This window comes from Malus sylvestris, chromosome 15 (assembly GCF_916048215.2).
Source record: "Malus sylvestris chromosome 15, drMalSylv7.2, whole genome shotgun sequence".
In the NCBI taxonomy this organism is placed as follows: Eukaryota; Viridiplantae; Streptophyta; class Magnoliopsida; order Rosales; family Rosaceae; genus Malus; species Malus sylvestris.
In genome coordinates, this window is record NC_062274.1 from 36,676,037 (window position 1) to 36,696,653 (window position 20,617).

The window sequence follows — 20,617 nt, forward strand, 5'->3', positions numbered from 1 at the left end:
TATGATGTTGATCATTCTTGTTACCTACCTTCACAACATCATGTATGCATATAGAACTCCTCCTGAGTGTAAGCACATACTTTGTACTCCCCCATGATAGGGTGAAGTCGGTGTATGAGTCACAAACGATCAGAGCATACCACGGTGAAAGGCCATGAAAGAGTGTTCAAAGCACTCTCACACTTGTCAACTTAATAACGGTTTAGTTAAGGGTTTTTAGGTCTCATCACATATAAGCATGCATTTTAATCTCATTAAAACAATTTGGTCCCATTACAATTATTGGTCCATGTGATTGATTTAGTAGTATATGATACTCCCACTATGCTTGTAAAATGATTTTTAAAGCAAAAGTATATGGTACTACTAACATAAGCTTTGCATTCATTGATGGACTATATAGTTGTCGTAGGGCCTTAGGATGACTATAAACCTTTGATTCGATCCAACACAAGCCTAGTGTTGGATCTCGGTCTAAGGATGGTGATTAATTTTACTTACGTGTCTAATCACATTAAGGCGTGTTTTCTTATTAGGTGTTGGACCCTACTACTCCAATTTCATGCATATCAAATAAAACAAGAAAGGAGTACTTCAAAGTAAATAAGAGCTTATGCTCTATTACAACATTTGATCAAATCAAATTACTTTAAAGTAAAGAAAAGCTTATGCTCTATTACAACATTTGATCAAATCAAATTACTTTAAAGTAAAGAAGAGCTTATGCTCTTTTACAACATTTGATCATATCAAATTACAACCCAAATCTAATCTACACATTCCCATGGTTCAAACAAATTTCACATAGCTCAATTATTGTAGGCTTAGGTTCATAATCACCCTTTATTTAATTAATTAACACTTTAACTAATTAAACTTGAATGCAACATTGTCATTTGTTTTTTGTATCCATAGAATAGATTTAAACGAAGCTAAATGAAATGAAAATCCAATTCTCATTTAAAGAGACAAAACTATTTTGTTCTCAACTAATTAGGGCCAAAATGCAATAACCTCAACTTTTGGGCTATATTGCAAAATAAAAACTTTTTGAGGTCACATTGTAAAAACACAAAAGTCCACTACTTCATGTAATTAAAACTATAACACACAAAATTTCAACAAATACAAAAGCTTCATTAAAGGAGCAAAACAATTTGTCTTTTAGTGATTTTGAGCCTTTATGTAAAAACGTAAACTTTCAGGTCAAATGCAAATACACAAAAGTATCAAAACTTTATGTAATTGCATAAAAGCCCCAATAGTACCCCCATTATAGGGGTGGCCGGTCATGGTGAGCAGTAATGGTGTGTGTGAATTGATTTGTTTGTTTGAAAGTTGATTGAAAGTTAGAGATCCCTTGAATTCCTAAATCTCATTCATACTCTCGCCAAAGATTCTTAATCATATCATAGAGTTTTCTCCCATAAACGATTTGAAGGTTAGAGACCCCTTGTTGTGCATTCACTTGCCTCGATGGCTAAGTGGCTTAATCCCAACTATGCCGTGAACACCCTTTGACAGAGTGACTTTGACATAGTCAAAAATCAAGGACCTAACCACAAGACAACTATGATGCATCAAGTCAAAGGACTACTTTGCATTATCCCAACCTTGAGTTTTCATGTGACATCAGTATGAGAACTCCTTGTTGATCGCGTTCAGTGGACTCATTCTCTATTAAGCACCTACATGCTTGTCTTGGTGTCAGTCACACCAATAACTTGAGACCAGTCAATCTCTCTAAGAGAAGACATATCACGTACTAATCTTAACAGACAGTCAATGCCCAATAGGCAATCCTATAATCAGGAACATTTAGGATATGTATACGAAAGAGAATGGTCTCGTGAATCTAACTTATTTAGATCACATTCTCCCAATTACATATTCCTTGGACTTATCATTTAAGCTATAACATTTATATGAGACGACTTTAAACAATAATCTTTGCCCTTTATATTAAACTAGATTAGTTTAACATGTGTAATGTCCGTAATGTATCATCATATGCTTGGCTTTAGGGCACATTTCCAACAAAATCCCATTAGTACCATTACTATGATTAACAGATCTATCACCATGCATATACATTGCAGACATGGTACTCGTAAGAGAATTTACCCTGGACTCAATAGTCAACTCAACACTAAGAAGTTGTGCTCTAAAATCTTTTAGAGAGATTGGAGTCTTTCTTGCCAATATTACTATCTTGATCATATCAAACTCTTGTGGCAAACTAGCTAATGCAACAATAACAAGATCATTGTCTGAAACCCTTTCTCCTACAGAAATTAACTGATCCTTTATAGCTTTCAATCTTAACAGAAAATTTTCAATTGAATCACCTCCTTTTTGTGCAATGTAAAACTCAGTTTTTAACTAATTGATCCGTGAGACAGACACAGAAGCAAAGCGATCTTGCAGAACATTCCGCCCTTCCTGTGAGGTTTAACAGCCAATAACATCTTGTATGGCATCATCAGATAGTGTAGCAATTAAAAAGCTCAGTAAAGCCATATCCATTTTCACCTAATTCTTATATGCAGCAGTAATCTCCTTAGTAACTCCAGTTTTAGAATGTATAACAAATTTAGGTGGACATGGATTGTCACTAGTAAAGAAATCAAACAAATAATATCTGCGCAAGACTGACTAAAATTGAAAGCTCCATTTAACAACGTTGTCATCTTGCAATTTTACAGTTAGTGTCGATGCAAATTTTCGCTGTCTTCAGTCTTGACGAAAATGCACCTGCAAAACAATCAACACCTTTGTTCAAAGACCTAAGCCTCACACACCCACAAGGTGGGGGGGGGGGGGTTAGGTCAACGGATCTCCAATGCCTAAGTTAGTTTCTCTAAGAGAGTAAAGTGTTTAAGGCTTTTTAGGGTTTGCAAAAGCCCCCTAAAATTGGTAGAATATGGGGTATTTATAGGGCTAGGGCCGGCCATATAGGGTTTAATGGAGAAATATTCTCTAAATATTCCCAAGATATTTAATAGGAGATAATATTTTGAGATAATAGAGTAATAATCCTTAATTGATTTAAATTAGGATTACTTACTTGATTGGAGTCAATCTTTAAATAGGAATGTATTAAAGATAGGATTTGGGTAATTAATCCTTATCTTTAATTCCTTGCCATGGGCAGGTGAGCTGTGGGCATTTATGTTCAGCTACTGAGTTCTTCAGAGATGTGAGCTGCGCGTGGGAGAATCTGAGAAGCCTGCCCATTTATTGAGGGCAATCTTGTCTTTCTTGAATAAAAATCCACGTATCGCCTCTAGAATTTTTGGGATTATTTTTGGCTCCACAAATGCCCCCACACCTACTATGCTGCTTGTATGGAAAGGGCAGTAGGTCTAGAAATCCCAAGCTTCTTGGGTTTGTAGAGTTGTTCCCCAATTTGAACTTGATCTTCTTTCTTGATTTAGAGATAGACTTCTTCTAGGAAAAGGAAAATAATTTCCCCCAATACCTATTTAACTTTGCCTTAAGCAGGGGATTAAATAAATTTGGAGAAAAATCATTATTCCAACAAGAAAGAAAAGCCAGAGGATATTTTTTTCTTCCCCCTCCCCTAGCGTTCTTCTTTTCTTGCCCTTGCAAAGAGTCATTTCTTGTTGTTCTTCTTCTCCTCCGTGTCCACCAAGGTAAGAAAATTTTGAATTTTTCTTCTTCTTGAATTTTTGGGAGCATTGGGGCTTGAGGAATTGGCTTGGTTGATGTTAAGGATGCATGTATGGCGTGGTAGGGAGGCCACGGGCTGCAGGTGGAGCGGCAAAGGTGTTTGTTAGCGTGGGGATACAGGCTCAGGCCGGGTTTCCATGGCTGTTGTGCTAGTGCATGGGCAGTGGGAAGAGAAAGAGAGGGTCTGACGTGGGCCGACCCTCCTACACGTGGGACCTGGGCCATGAGGCTTGGGTTTTTTTCTAGGGGCACCTTGTGTTGGAGGAGACGAGAGGAAGGGAGGTCTGCGCCTTCTTCTTGCTGGGCCGCATATGTGCTGTTTTTCTTGGGCATATATATATATATGCAAACATCTTTTCTCTTACTTTGTTTTTTTTTTTTTTTTGCGAGCTGCCTTCTGAATATTTTTCTTCGTCATTTTTACAAAGACTTTGAGATGTCTTTTTCTGATCGCAAAAGTGACGAATATCCTCCACCTTTGTACCGTCAAGGTAGTTCTTCTAGCAAGGTAGGCTACTTCAAGGCTGCGCACATCAAGATCAATTTCGACGAGTTGTTTCAAGATTTTCTTGAGGCGTACAAGCATACGATTTTGTCTGAGGTTCGCGTCAAGTGGGTGAAAGATGATAACAGCCATGAACCATGCGACGAAGGTGCCTCTGTTAGGAAGAGAGCTATCAAATTCCATCCTTATTACTTTGTGTTATGATTCACTTTTCCCATACCACGTCTTTTCTAGGAGGTGCTATGCTCCATGAAATGCGCGCCTACTCAATGTTCCCCAAATACAGTTCGTGCGATGGTGGGATTCTCAAACTTGAGCAAGTTCTTTGATCTTGGCTTGGCCATAAATGAGTTCTGGTACTTCTTTGAGATTAGCCACAAGGAAGGCGTGGGGCAGCTGATATCTCGCCATAGGCTATTTGATGCTTCTAGCAAAGGCGATCATGAGTGGGCGAGAAACACCTTTGAGGTAAGTGGAGAGTGAGAGTCTGACTCTTCTCTGGAGTTGCGTGTCCTGACTACCTTTATCAACTGTAAGTGAACTGATTCATTCTTGTCTTGCTTGAATTTTTGTTGAGCTGCTCCATGACTTCAATTTATTGATTATCTTTCTTGCTTTGTGTAGATTCGGAGTTTGGCTCAACTCCAAGGACTTCGAAAGATATGAAGAAAGTGCATGTCGCCTTGGGCATTCTTGCTAAATACCGTGAGTGGCGTTGGCTACTCAGCCCTCTTTGTCGGGAAAAAGGTGGCTTGCCTCTGAGGGAAAAGATAAAGCGAATAAAGGACGAGGCTTTGGCTCGCCCGATCCCTGCTGTAGAGCTTACTACCAATGGTGGTGGAAAGAAGAGGTTTTCATCACCTGCTTGTGAGCCTTTAGTTGAGAAGAATCCAAGGACTTCTTCTGCTGCTCATGGGAGCTCATCTGCGGCCGAGAAGCTTGTCATTGATCTAACTTCCCCGAAAGGTGCAAAGATGACCGTTGAGCCTGAGCTTGTGAAACCTGTTGCGTTGAAGGTGACCGCATCCATTGTTGAGAGACTTGCCTAGTGGAAGAGTTCGGTGGTGCATTTGGTGTCCAAGTTTGTATCGAAAAATCCGTCGGGTTCTAAGTCTGGATCAGCTTTTGAGAGGCTCGCTGCTATAAAGAACGGAAATGTGGATTATGCTGCTAAAGCGGCGTCTAGGCCTCATCCTCATTCTGTCATGATTGACTTGTCTGCTAAGAAGTGGAAATCTGCTCGCACAGGCAGTTCTGAAAGATTCACCAAGTTTGAGGCTGGAGAGTTTCCTAAGGTTTGTGCGCTACTAAATGTTGACCTGCTTGATGACGTCAATGCATGCGCTAAGTTTATTGACAATGTTGGGAAAATTGTAATTGCTATTTTGCAGAGGTGGAATCTTCTTTCTGCACTTCAGCTGCTACTGCTGGGGCAAAAGATTTCTTCTTCGACTCCTTGAGAACTTGTACAGTGCATCACCTGGACATGGCCTGGTCATCTTTAATCTCTTCGACTGCTCCTCCTGGGATGCAGAATATGATATTCTGATACTCAATCGATGTCATAACTCCAATCTTCACCATCCAGGGACAGCCCAATATCCCATTATAGGGAAATGGGTCGCTAACAATCATAAAGGTCTGTTATGAGACAACCAATGGGCTGGTTACATCAAGTGTGATAGTGTCAATAGTAGTTGAGGTGAGTCCATTGAATTCGGTTAAGACATTTGTTTTGCGTTAGATCATACTTTTCAGGCCCATCTTCTGGATGACCGACAGTTGTAGAAGGTTGATTGAGCTGCCATTATCCACCATGACTCTGTCAACGATGGCATGGGCTAATTGTACAGAAATCACTAGGGAGGGGAAAGTCTACTCCTTCAGTGTCCAGTTTGATGAAGCTAACGATTGGTCCAGGTACAACATCTGTGGCTTGAACCTGATTGACCGATCTCGCCTGCTGGATTTTCCTCTTCTTAGAGTTATTGGTGACCCCTAAATGCTCGAATTCGACAAAGATTCCGTTAATTCGGATTATCTTGGTTGGGGGTTCAGCATTGGCATCTGCTTCTCGCCTTGGTCAAACAGCTAGTATGTCGAAATACTGGTCACACTTGCCTTCTTTCACAAGTTGTTCAAAGTACCTCCTCCATATGGTGCAATCATTAGTTGTGTGCCCAGGACCCCTGTGGAATGCACAATATTTGGTTTGGTCCATCTTTGAGGTGTCGCCATTTAAAGGTGGTAACAGCTTGAACCATGGCTTGTCCTTGAGGTCGCGAAGGATTTAGCTGATCGGGATTGAGAACCTGGTGTATGTCTTGGGCACCGTGCCTCCTTTTATTGGGGACTGGTCCCTGCGTTTATCTCCTAGCTTGCTTTTGATGTTGAGTGGCTTATTGCTCGTCTTCTTCTGAGTCGGTTCCCTAGCTCTGTGTGGCTGCTCAGACGGCTTCTGGGAGTGCTTCTCCTCATCCCAGAGAGAGTGCTTTTTTTGCCAAAGCATAAGAGTTCGCTAGGAACAGGTTCTCACCTATAATCAGTTCTTCGAAGAACGGGTGATGTGCTAAGACTCATTTTCTGAAAGCTAAGCATGCGATGCTATCATCGCATCTGACGATCTTTGCCTTTTTCGCCTTAAATCTCTTGACATAAGTGCAGAGTGACTCCTTCGGGTCTTTCTTCATGCTAAAAAGGTGGTCAGATTTCTTCTTGATTGAGCGGTAAAACGAATATTCCTTAGTGAAAACCAAAGAAAGTCCGTCGAAGCTCTGGTTTAAATGTGGCGACAGAGTGTGGAACCAGTCTTGCGCCTCACTTGTAGCATTGTGGCAAAGATCTTGCACATGAGAGCGTCATTGTAGCGTAAAGGGTCATGGCACTTCGGTAGTGCATCAAGTGTATGTTCGAATATTCATCTCCCCTAAACAAGGTGAAATGTGACGGGTTGAACTTCCGTGGTGGCTCCGCCTGCTCGATCTCGTCTATAAATGGTGACCTACTTAGGCTGGCCACGTCTCTACGGAGGGCATCGTCGATAGTGTCAATGCACTGGAATCCGCACAGTTGCTCTGCAACGAGCCTTTGTACTTCATTGTGGATTTGTGCTTGGTGAGAAAGTGGAGCCTCCAGCTACCCCTGGTGTTGACCTGCTGGTCCATGTTGTTCTTCGGCTCGTCCTTCTGGTCTGTGCTACGGTTGCGATGCACGTGGTTTTCCTTGTGCTACTTGCAGTCACTCTGGGCGTGGGCTACCAGTGAAATTTGAGCTGGCCTGCTCACGTGCTCTTCTCTAGGTGTCATGCAGTTGCCTACTCTATTACCTCATTGGAAGATCTCGTTGTGGGCCTAGCCTCATGTGGACGCTTCACCTGGAATGTCCTGAATGCTCATCAGAGTGTGAACCCAACCTCGAATGCACATTGACTTGTGAGCCGAGTCAGGAATGAACACTTCTCTATGCATCTAGACAGGAGAAGACATTTCCCCAAGGGCCCAAACGAGAGTGTACACTACCCGAACACTTGGTTCTTGGCGGGCTGAGCGGTTCTTTGCCAAGACGTCACTGGAATGAGTCATGTTCTTCTGCCCTTATCTTGCTTCGAGACATCTCATCTGGGGCGCCCTGCATCTCGATGCGCTTGAGAAGTTGGTTCACCAAGGTGGTCTGCTGGGCAAGGGCGTTCGTCAAATTGGTAATCTGCTGGGTCAATGGGTGCTCGCCATTTAGATTGGAAAAGCTTGGATGATAGGTGTCTCTATGAGTGATAGAAGTATAGTGGACTGCAAGTACAAAGCGGGCAATCCTACAGAAACCTTGAATCGATCGCGGGACCTGTGGTTGGAATTTGGATCGTTAGAAGTAGCCTTGGAATGGATTGGGCTGCAGGTCGGGTCGTCAGAACGCGTTGGACCGGCGCTTGCTCGCCTTGAATCTGCATGGCTGTGGGCCCTCCTAGCCGTTCGGCTACCACATCTTGGCCTGTTGGCTGAGTGGCTGGGGCTTGGGCCAGCTGAGCTGCTTAACTGGCAGCAGCTACCGAATTCTGGGCTCGAGTTCGGGCCTGCTGTGCAACAAGGCCTGCCATTGCATTGGGCAGGGCCTCCTGCCTAGGGCTTGCTGTGGCAGCTGCCAAGTTCAGGACCTCCTGCCCAAGGGTTTGGAAGTGGACCTGGGCCTCCTACCTAGGGTTTAGTTGTCTAAGATTTAGTGGAAGTGGTGTCGTGGCCTGGTAGCCTTACCGTGGCTGCTAGACCTAGCAATTTCTTACATGATCCGTTAACACGACACGAAAAGAACAAGTTTCGGGTCAACATGATAGCTAATTGGGTCATTATTGGGTCACACGATAATAACTCGTTAATAACAGGCCCTTAACATGTTTACACGAGAGTAACACGCGGGTAACCTGTTTTGACATGATAAGAAAAAAGTTATTTTGATGCTTTTAATTTTTTTAAACTACTAAAAAAAACTTACTGTAAAATACAATAGATATAATGAATGTGGAGCCAAAAATATTCACAAGGCGACACGTGGATTTTGGGAAAAAGAAGACAAAAATACCCTTGAGGTATAACGAGGATCCTACATGCGAGTAGCAAGCAATCATCCTCAACCAAGTCAAAAATGCTCCAGAAAAGGTAACCAATTCCAAATTATCTCATCCATCCACATTTTAGGTAGTTATTTCATAACCTACCAATTATCCTACATAAATTGAGATAATTGACAAATTAATGGGATTATTACTCATTAATTTGTCAATTAAATTAGCCATAACACCAAAAAAACACCCTAAAGGCCGGTTATCTCTCTCCCAAAAGAGGGGCCGGCCATCTCCTTTATTTTCCCACTTTGACTTACCTTTTTCACATCTGATTAGCTAATCTTTTTTATTGATTAGTTAATCATGCCAAAAAAATCATATATTCATTCCTTTTTGTAATGTTAATTAGCCAATTAATATATTTATAAATAATATATTAATTGTTAATTGAAAGTCATCCATTTAACCCCAAAACTCCCAAATGGCCGGCCATCCTAGTGGATCTCCCCATATTTTCCCATTTCATCCCACTAATTAGCTAATTAATTTGGCAATAATTATATTTAGCCAAATTAATTAGTCAATTAACTACATAACTCCTAAAATTACCATCAATCATGAACAAAACCCAAAAAACCCTAGCCACCTCCTATCCCTATAAATATACTCTCATTCTCACCAAAAAGCTAATTCGAACACTTTGGCAAAAATCCCAAAATTCTCTAAACACTCTTTCTCTCTAAATTCTAACTTTGGCATCGGAGGTTCTTCGGCCAAAGCCCCCCCCATTCATCGTGGGCGCGTGAGGCTCTTGGCCTTAACCTAAGGTGTTAATTGTTTGGTAGGTGCAAAATTGTCCAAGATCAAGGAGGAAGAAATTTGCATCCACAATGAATATGTATATATCTTGTTTATTAATTATTATTCTATATAAATTTTAAAATTTAAGTTTTATTTATTTATATATTTTTATAGTATATTATAAGCAAGGATTGAGATTAAAAATCATAAAATACATTAAAAATAAAAAAATCAAGTAATTTAAAAATACCAAACACATTAAAAAATTATAATAATTAATTTACATGTGCGAAAAATATGAAAAAAATATGCAAATGCTTGTAGTCACATCCTCTACACTTTGAGGATAGGTATCGTTTGAATTTTTAAAACCATACAAACTCTCATGAATAGTATTTTTAAGAGAGTTCAAAATAAACAAAATTCATAATCATTAATGTATAAGTCTGAAAGATGCGAAAGCATAATAAACGTTCATAATTGCATCCTCAACGCTTAGACAATGGTTACATGGTCATTTAGATTTTTAAAACCCTCCAAATCTCATGAACAGTGTTTTTTATTTGAGTGCAAAATTAATAATAATTATTGTAGAAGTGTGAAAAATGTAATCACTCATAATGAAAAGCTTTACAACTTTCATAAAAGGGTCAACTCCGAAATGTAGCATGTATATACTAATTTAGTATTATGTTTTACATTTTTTTGGGTCAAATTATGTTTTTCATTTTCATTTTTATTGATTTAAAATATATTTTTCTTAACGGGTCAGATCATATTACCCGTTTACTTTAACAGGTATTACACGACACAACCCGTTAAGCTATCGAGTATGACACGAAAATAACACGAACACGAGAAACTCGACACGAATGTCATGTCTAGTGGGATGCTAGGTCACAATGGTGATAGTGGTGGTGCAGCTCCGCGGCAATAGGGCTCCTCCTGCCATCGTGTTGAGCCTTGAGGATCTCCGTGGTGGGGCTATGCCCTCGTCTCCATTCTCCGGTCCAAATCCTGCCACGTATGGGGTTCCGTTCGTCGTAGTTTCTGAATTTCCTACCATTGTATCCCTTCTCCAGGGATTGATCAAGAAACTTTTCTAGGAAAAATTAATTCATACAACGTGTGAGAAATTCAACGTAACGGAAAATTCAAGAAACTAATGCGAGAGGCTTCTTCGAGTATCTTGAATTATCTCTCAATGAAAGCACCAATTTGTCAATGAATTTTCATTGTCTTCAGTTTGGACAAAAATGCACCTGTAAAACAATCAACACCTTTAATCAAAGACCTAAGCCTCACGCGCCCACAAGGTGGGGGGGGTTAGGTCAACGGATCTCCGATGCCTAAGTTAGTTTCTCTGAAAGAATAAAGTGTTTAAGACTTTTTAGGGTTGCAAAAGCCCCATAAAATTGGTAGAATATGGGGTATTTATAGGGCAAGGGCCTGCCTTATAGGGTTTAATGGAGAAATATTCTCTAAATATTCCCAAGATATTTAATATGAGATAATATCTTGAGATAATAGGGTAATAATCCTTAATTGATTTAAATTAGTATTACTTACTTTATTGGAGTCAATCTTTAAGTCCTTCAGGAATGTGAGCTGCGTGTGGGAGAATCTGAGAAGTGAGGGCAATCTTGTCCTTCTTGATTAAAAGTTCATATGCCGCCTCTAGAATTTTTGGGATTATTTTTTGCTCCACAGTTGGCATTCCCAGAAGACCTTCAATTTTCACATATTCCACTATATGATCAGACATTTTGACTACATGCACCAGATTCTTCCTCTTGCACAACCAAGAATTATCAAACCACTTCCAAAACACTCACAAAGATCAAGATTATATAAAACACTTCCAAGAACCATAAACCCTATTCGGCAATCGACCTTCAAAGAGACAATTTATAGGAAACAAAGATTTTGGCTATCAGCCTTCATTCAAGATTGCATACTCCGGCAATTGGCCTTCAATGGAGTATATTATCACACACAAATCCAGAAATAATAGCTATCAACTTTATAATCCATCACAATGTCAAACAATATAATGGCAATCGACCTTATAAGCAAACAATTCATCTAGTAGAAAGAAAACCCACTGACACAAAACATCGAACAGTGAGAGTGCACAGACCTTTCGTTGTTGAAATTGCAGAATTCAAACCCCAAAACTTCTCCACGAACAGCAAAAAACTTGTAATCAATCGGAAAACACAGAACCACCAGGGAACGACCACCGCCGATGATACCATATTAACACTAAGCTAAGTATCTCGAAAGGAAGAAGAAAGCAAAGAAAACCTTCTTAGAAGAATGTAGTGAAAGAAAGAAAGAAAGAAGAGAGAGAGAACGAAGAATGAACTGCTATGAATGTATTGATTGAATGAGAATTATAGAGAGACTATTATTTATGCTACAACCTTAGTTTCATAGCTAAGTCACCAGAAACTAACTTTTCTTATCCTTTTAGCTGTGTAACCACAATCCTAACAATCTTAGTTGACGTGTAGCCAATCTGACAAAACTATCCTTTGCTGATGTGTACATATCTGGCCATTGGATCCATGGTGGATTGGATTAGCAGCGACTGGTCCCCCGCAAACGAGCTGGGTATCAGGCTTAGCTTGAACAGCCCAATGCCCCTTTGGTCATCATGTTTTGGCATGATGGCTCGGCTTCCATTGATTTTTAGCCCAGAATTTAGTTGGAGTTGATTTTTGTCCAAATCGGGCCATATTCCGGCCATGTAGCCACTCCATTTGATATGACCTTAAGTATGTTTAACCTAGTCCCCTCTACGAGACCCTAAAGTCAAAAGAAAATTGTGATCACTCACAATTTAATCTTAATGCAGAAACAGTTTATTGTTTCGCTTTCTCATGTACCGTTGAATTAAGATAGAATGACATGTAGTTACAATTATTTTGGATCACGAAAACAAATGATAGATTTATAAAAAGTTGAGTCATTTCTTACATTGTCAAATATGACCTTAACTTTCTTCAATTTCCACAATCGCTCTTAGAAGAAATCTTAATCCCAAATGAATATTTTACAGAGTAAAATCCATGAATGAAGACTCAGAACGATATTAATTAAACGGTGAAAGCTGTGGAAAAGTTGGGAGTAAAAGAAACAATAATGTTATTTTCATTAGCGTATTAGAATAGGAGGCTTAACAAAACCGGTTATCGAACAAAACCGGTTATCAAAGCCGATGCATGTTAATTATGGATCTCCAATGCATTGAGAACTTTTTAGTGTAATCCGAACATAAAGTGATATACGATGTATTATTATAATACAAGTGAACGACATGATTGATACATCTAGAGTATATTTTTCGATGTCCCTCCACTTCATATACCACCTTATATTCCAGATACACATAAAATTTCTCAAATACATGCAGTCAAAGACACATGCATACACAACCAGAGTGCAGCAAGCTAGGTATAATATGAGGGTGATCGTTTGAATCCATAACCAAAAAAAAAAAAAAAAACACCAAACAAAAACTAGAACTGAAAACAAAAACGAAAACGAGAGCTCATGAGGCTATTATGAGTTAATATACAGTAGTAGGTAGCAGTCTGGGTAGCTACCAGAAGAAGTTGTTCAGGTGCGACGGAGATCGTGAATCTTGATCATCAAGATCATGAGATGGAGAATGTACGTGTCTCCCTTCATACGTTGTGATCACCATCCTCGGGTCCTCGGCTAATCGCTCTACTCGTTTCTTTACGCGGCAGTTATCCATCGTACAACGATAATAACTCCTGCAATTCAGTAAACAAAAACGTACTTAGTTCAGTAACAATTGAAATTCTCATAATAATTGGTGCTATAGACTAATTGAACTTCAGGTCTGGGAAATGTCAAAAGCTCTTCAACTGCCCTAGTTAGTAGTACGTTAGGTTTAAAATTTTCAGGGGACCTACTTATGGGACCTATTTAACCTCGAAATTCCAAGTCAAAATATGATTCCTGGTTACTTTAGCAAAATAAAAACGATTTCCCTTTAATTAAATACATGCAGCACTCACCTGAAGGCTAAAGTTGCACATGTATGCTTATGATTCAATTTATTGACTATCAGCTTTTACAAAATCTTAATTTTTCTTCCCTACAAACTCTTACTCAAAATCTTCATCTATTAATTGATCTCCTATGGAAAGTCATCTCTAGCCGGACTTGTATTTGAAAATAGATGCCCATATGGCTAGAATACGAATTTGAACTACACATTCGGGAAAGAATTAATCTGATCAATGATATTAGTAACTAGTAAACCACACATTTAAGCAATAATCAATGATACAAATTTAATTAAAGTTGGTAGTGAAATGGAGAGAATATATATCTAGAAAGATCAAAGGATAGAGACAGCGTTTTAAAAGCCCTGGCTAAGGGGCTACCCACCATCACGATTAATCTCTCGGCATTTAAAAAGATAAGAAAGGACGTCTATGCTTGCCTAAGCACCCGCTTACATACCCGCCTCGACCGCCTGGGTCGCGACTGTAACTTAGACAGAAAATAGGCCTAGCCCGCCTAAGTCGCAACTCTAACTTAAACAAAAGATAGATAACTTCCACTTTGCATTTTATGTTTTAAATAAATAGTAAAAGACTTGTTGGATATATTGGATGAACACTTATTATATATGCTAGTTCCCCATGTTCTGTAGTACTTTTAAAATTTATGTGTCATTCTATTTTGCAATTTTTGTATTCTAATACATTTATGTATTTTTTTTTAATATAAGTAGACATTTATTTATATGTTATATAATAAATTCAAAATAGGGTTTAAAAAAAAAGGCGTACATCATGCCTAAATGTCTAGTACTAGGTCTCTATACCTGTCGCCCGAATAGTACCTTTTAGAACCTTGAGAGGAAATGGAAGAAGTGCTCTCTATGTTTCTGTGTTACATAACAAGCAGATTATAGACAGCTAACTTTTATTTATGAGCTCTCTAACCCTGGCAGCAAACTAACTAATTTCTAATTGAAAACAGGACTTAAAGTGCTTTTTCAAGATCTATTTGGATTTTTACTAAATATTAGTTTCAAAAATATTTTTTCAAAAAAATGTTTTCAATCATTTTAAAATCACTTCTAATTGAGTTCTAAGTCGTCAGTCAACCCATAGCATAAGAATCTTATATCACCATGACTTGGGTTATTTTTTTGAATGGGATATCTTTTTTGAATATATAGTGAGCTTCAGTCTACGGATCTCTCACATAAACTTATTTGAGGGACACTTTTATAGGGCCAACTTAACATTGTATTTCAAAGAGGACAACATGTGCGTACTAATCAATCAATATCCAAGTATATTGTGTTCTTAAATGGTCCACTAATATTGTAACACGTCAAATAAAAGTTAAAACTCTCTTTCTACATCCCCCCAATTCTTGCTATTCCTAAAACTTAGACGGTTTGAACCACTAAGTACTATGAATCAATAATATTCTTTTGCACTTATAAGTGTAAGGCCTTAAGTTTTACTCTGATCCGTCGTCGAGTTCGACAAAATGATCTCCTTTTTTTTTTTTTTTTTTTTTTTTTAGCCAAACTGCTCTATCTAACTTAACACACCTAATTCTTATGGAAAAGTTTAAGTACTTGGACAGACCATTTTAAAGTTGGATTTATTGACTCATTGTTCATCAACAGTAAAAAATCCTTGTCAAGTTCAGCTTCGGGTAGGGTTTTTCAATATTTGTAAGATATTCTAAATAGATGTCAATCATTATTCCTACTTTTGACATTGTATACATTTCTTTCCAAAAAATAAAAGACATTGCATACAATATAATTGAACACCACAATTAATCATTCCTGAAGAAAACAGGAGACCATACAATTCAACAAATGAGGCCTATGTACATATGATTATGCAGGCTATATATAGACACATTCAAACTTCAAATCATATCTGTAGAATTTTGCTGCACTTAATTGCAACACTATGGTGATAAAGTGGGGCATGAATCTCAATGCCAATATAAAAGCAATAAAACAAACTGCTTCAGAAAATGTCATATAATATACGTAATTAAGGTAATATTCTCTTCTCTAATAATTTGACAAGTTATAAGTTGACAGACTGTTGAACTGTGTGCAATGCACAGATTTAAACAAGATTATACCTAACTAAGATCAACAATCTCGATTGACACTTGCAGGAGAAATTTATATATATGCATATATTTTGACATTTGAAGCTGCAGTGAATCAGTAGAATGTCTGTACACAGGCATGCACTAGAGCCATGCAATGTTTTCAGAGAACGAGAACTTTTCCATTCAAGCAATACGTATATAGATTCCGAAATTTCGATGTAACTTTGGGCCATTTGGTAATATTTTTGTCTCAAACTTTGAAAAAGCAAGATAGTGAGAAAGAAAAATATAACAAATGGGAGGATCTTGAAGAAGAAGTATATGCAGTGGTGGTGCGTAAAAGGAGACATGCATGCAAACTAAAATCATTTCACATTGATCTCTTTCTTTCTTATTATGTTTTTGACTCATGCTCTATTTTCTCCACCTCTTTCCACCAGCATGAGGGCTACAATGAGCAATAACCCGGGTAGCCTTTTTTTTTTTTAAAAATAAAAATATAATACATATATCTTTATATATTTTAAGGTAATTCATCCTAAGTAATAAGCCTAAGCCGTATCACTCATTATTAACACAAGTTAGTATGTCATTCATTGGGTATCCTAGAGAAATTTGTTTACTCAGTTATACTGAACAGATTTCTTCAATGGAATCTAATTTGTGGAAGGTACATTAATTCAATATTTCATGAAAAAGAGTCATTTCCGGTACCCCAATATTATCCACCCCCTTAATTATTCTGCTTTGGCATATATATGATGATTAACTGGTAAACTTTGTATAATTGATCAATCTTTGCACACTATAATGAATTTTATATCATATGAATTCATCTTTGAAGAGTAGTAATAATTATAGCTCTTTTTGGAATTGCTTTTGCAATGGCTACATTTACCATCAATCTCCAGCACCAAGCCTAGCCTGTAAAAGCCTAATGATGACAGACAATGATACCAATGACAATAATAAAAGAGAGAGAAAGAAAGAGAGAAAAAGGAGAAAAGAGGGAACACATCATGTGTAATGGGTACAAGCGGTAGAGCTAATATTTCCAACGAGACATGCAACTAAATTTTTTTTTGGACTGATTAAAGAAAAAAAGGAAGGAAAAGGGTGAGGAAAATGATCAGTAGAATCTGAATTTTTGCAATTATACCTTGGATGCTGTGTGTTCTTTACCACTTTCTGTCCGTACTTTCTCCACTTGTAACCATCATCAAGCACATCGACATCGCTCAGGGTTTTGAAGCAAAACCTAGGCTCCCTTACCTTCCTCCTAATTGCCTTCATCTTCTTCATCTTCATTGCCGAAAGCCCTCCTAAATAAGGATGATGGCTGTCGTCTCCGCCGCTTGATCTCTTGCTGCTCAGGCAGTACTCATCACTCACGTCTCCCCATGCCCTAGAATATAAATACACAGAAATGGTTTCAACACATATTTACATGATTAATAGTAGTGCATGTTATGCAAAAGTATAATTATAAGGTGTTAAATTAAAGAAAATGTTCAAGAAGAGTGCATGGAGATTAATTAGAAGGGGAAATAATTAAGTGTGACATACTATATATTAGTTTACCAGAGATTTGCGGTGGATCTTTGCAGAGAAAGGAGATGGCCATGGGGTCCTCCTCCTCCTCCTCCTCCTCCTCCGCCAAATTCAGAACTAGTAGTGATGTTATGATCTTGTTTATGCCTCAGAGGAGGAGTAAGTGATGGCCGGGGGACTAGGGTTTCAGAGAGAGTGGTAGTTGAAGGTGCATCATCAGAAGCTATGCTAGCCGTGCTCAAGCCGCCTTTGAGAGATTGGTGACCTACCAAGGGCAACGATGAAAAGGTCAAGTTTTGTGGGAAAGGAAAGAAATCCGTCTGTGTATTACAGCCCTCTCCCTCTTGATTCTCAAACAAACCCAGCGGCTGCTGGTGGTGGTGGTGGTTGAGAATGGCTGCGTGGGACGTTCTAGATGCCATCTCTCTCTCTCTCTCTCTCTCTCTCTCTCTCTCTCTCTTCTTGTATATATGGTGTAGAGGATCAATAAGAAATATAATTAAGGTTATTAGCCTTGTAGGGAGATGATAATCCAAGTAAATCTATCTGGGAAACAACCATACGCAAAGTTTAGATTAAAAGCACCAGGGAGGCAGGAGGGTCTCACTCAAACTTCAAGGATATATACATGGAAAAGGAATCACCTATAAATAACACATGACTACCACTTTCCCCTTGTTACTTTTCCCCTCTTTTGTTTTTGGACTGTTTTATTCACACCCCGCATTGTATTAATACATCATACGTACTAGAATTACCAACATCTCTTTTTAAATTAAATATTATCCTCCTCTCACTTTAATTACTTATCCAAATTACACTCACACTACACTTACTAAACAAATTTCAACAAGTATCCACCGAAACTGCAATAGATGTTTGCCGAAATAATATAAAATTCCAGTAAATGCTTAGAGAAGTAGCTGTGTATGTTGTCAGTATGCTCTAAACTAAGAGTAAGTAACGCATGAAACAGTTCAATTTTCAGCTAGTATTCTCAGAAATTATCTTCACCTCTTCAGTGGAAACCTACCAAAATATCATCGTGTTTACAGTAGAGACCTACCGAAAACCTGTACTGGGAGTTATATATATATGAAGTCATCTTTATATTTTATATTTTATATATATATGAATTCATAACTTGTGTGGAGCCTCCAAACAATTGATTTCATGTTTTATTCATTAAAACAAGTTTTTTTTCTCATGAACGTGTTGTCCTTTTATATATATATATATATGAAGTCATCTTTATATTTTTATATATATATATATGAATTCATAACTTGTGTGGAGCCTCCATACAATCGATTTCATGTTTTATTCATTAAAACAAGTTTTTTTTCATGAACGTGTTGTCCTTTAATAGTTATATGGTTTTGTTCTACAATGAAGAATGGAGTAGGTTGGAGAACTTAAAGAAAAAGAACCTTAGGATGCAAGTTATCTAACGTTAGAAATGCCTTGGGGTGTATTCATAAAATATCTAGGGCCTAAATAAGCATTTCATATTAGGATATATAAGTCCATAAATCGTAAATTTTAAGTAAGGTGTATTTGTGTGGAGTGTCTTATTGACACCCTTTTTTTTGTTCTCGTTCTGTTTTGTTTTTTGTGTCTCTAAAGACCCTTTCAATTTCGACCCAAAAGAAATATTTTCAAATTTAAAGATGAAACTTTATTAAGGGAGATGCAGAGTTTGAACAGGAACACAGTGGGATAAAGGTCCTTAGTACTATTTAAAAACTGAATTAATTAGCATTACATCTTCACCAACAAGGGTTATTTTTACGTTATATTAAATAAAGTTAACTGTTAATAGGTCAAATATATCCAAACCAGTTCCTACAATCAGTTCAAACTAAACATGTCCCGCTCACATAGAGTACTAAATAAGTAAATAGTGCAACACATGTTGCCATTTGACCTCAAAAGCATGGAAAATACATGTCTCACAAGTCCTTGTTAGTGGAGTTTCACTGTTTTGTGGAGGTCAACAATATAGGACTAGTATGCTTAATCACCAAAATTTCACGTTGTTACAAGGTTTATTTGCCTGCTTAATTACCAAAGTTTGTCGTTTAATTTGGTTGCATGGAGAGCATGTGGAAACTCCCTCAAGCATAAAAATGAAGGGTTGTTTTTATTTTTATTTTTATTTTGACTGGAGAGAACCGACAGTGGACATATAGATGAGTACACAATAATAGAACAAAAGATCTGAAATATAAGTGTGCATACAACTACAATTGAAAATAATCACTCGCTGCAAAAGCTTTCAAAAAGAAAGGAAAAAGTAAAGTGAGGGGTTATAATTCATATGTCTAACTAATCAATTTCTCTGGATTATTTTTGTAGGGTTTATTTGGGGGCACCAAAAAGAAAGAAATATTAGAGGTAATGATGATGAATCTTGGGTGCAAATCTACCTCCTCTGCATCGGCCGTGAAGGTATCATTACGATTTTTGTGAAAGAGGCCCTATTTGACTTTATGCAGAGAAAAAGCTTCTCACCTTTCTAATCTCGCTTTTGCTATCTACTTTTGTTTATGCCTCACCCAACCCCCACGTCTACCACATAATTTCTCAAATTCCAAACCACCGTATGATATTGTTATCATCTCTTCAATTAGGCTTGGTAATCTTTCAATGCCTTTGAGGTTTCTTCCTAAGTTAGAAATGTTTGGTGGGCCTTATTAATCGATTTATTGGCATAATACTAGCAATCTGCTGATTAATTATTTTCCCAACTATAATTTAAGAATAATGGCCTTTTTGTACTTCATCCTCTTGTTAAACTTAAGATAAAATGATTCACATATTACATATGGGTGATTTTATTGAACACCCCACAATTTAGATCTAATTTGTCCAGTGGAACACGGAATCGATTAGTTGAAGGCTTCACAAGAAGTTTCTCTTTATATAATTTCTATTATGTATTAACTTTAAAGATGCTCATAATATGGTGATCGTAAAATGTGATCAAGATACAATTTTCAGCAGTGCTCTACCAAAAGCATGAAAATATTTTGGTATGTCTATACAAAACTATTCAACTTTACAACTAGAATCTACTGAAATTTTATGGCAGCAGGTCCACACCGAAAATTCTTCAATAAGTTAGTAACAACTGCAAGTCGAAATTGTTCAAGTTTTCAGTAGTACTCACCAAAATTATCTGCGGTGAAGATGAGTTTGTGTTTTCAATTTTGTTTTCAATTTACAGTTAGACATGTGTATTTAGTGTACAAATTTTAGGTGTTATGTGGAGAGGGTGGGTATGAGATTTAAGTATTTTTCATTTTGAGTTTAAACATTTCGGTATGTTCGATGGAGTAAAAACTCAAATTTGTGTTTAATAATTTGAGTAT

At 37.7% G+C, this 20,617-nt stretch overlaps 1 protein-coding gene and 1 long non-coding RNA gene across 3 annotated transcripts; both read right to left on the minus strand.

Moving 5' to 3' along the window:
• Positions 1 to 10,136: 10,136 nt before the first annotated feature.
• Positions 10,137 to 12,351, minus strand: LOC126604503 (uncharacterized). Of its 2 annotated transcripts, XR_007616671.1 has the most exons (3): positions 11,692 to 12,100; positions 11,121 to 11,279; positions 10,137 to 10,813 (listed from the first exon to the last, which is right to left on the minus strand). It is a non-coding gene; the product is annotated as an uncharacterized LOC126604503 (long non-coding RNA). The 2 variants fall into 2 exon arrangements; XR_007616670.1 differs by having other exon boundaries at positions 10,137 to 11,279; positions 11,692 to 12,351.
• A 333-nt stretch (positions 12,352 to 12,684) lies between these two features.
• Positions 12,685 to 17,911, minus strand: LOC126604500 (probable WRKY transcription factor 13). Its single transcript, XM_050271775.1, has 3 exons — positions 17,274 to 17,911; positions 16,852 to 17,097; positions 12,685 to 13,336 (listed from the first exon to the last, which is right to left on the minus strand). The coding sequence occupies exons 1-3, from the start codon at positions 17,663 to 17,665 to the stop codon at positions 13,159 to 13,161; spliced, it is 816 nt and encodes a 271-aa protein (XP_050127732.1). The 5' UTR covers positions 17,666 to 17,911; the 3' UTR covers positions 12,685 to 13,158.
• Positions 17,912 to 20,617: the final 2,706 nt, after the last annotated feature.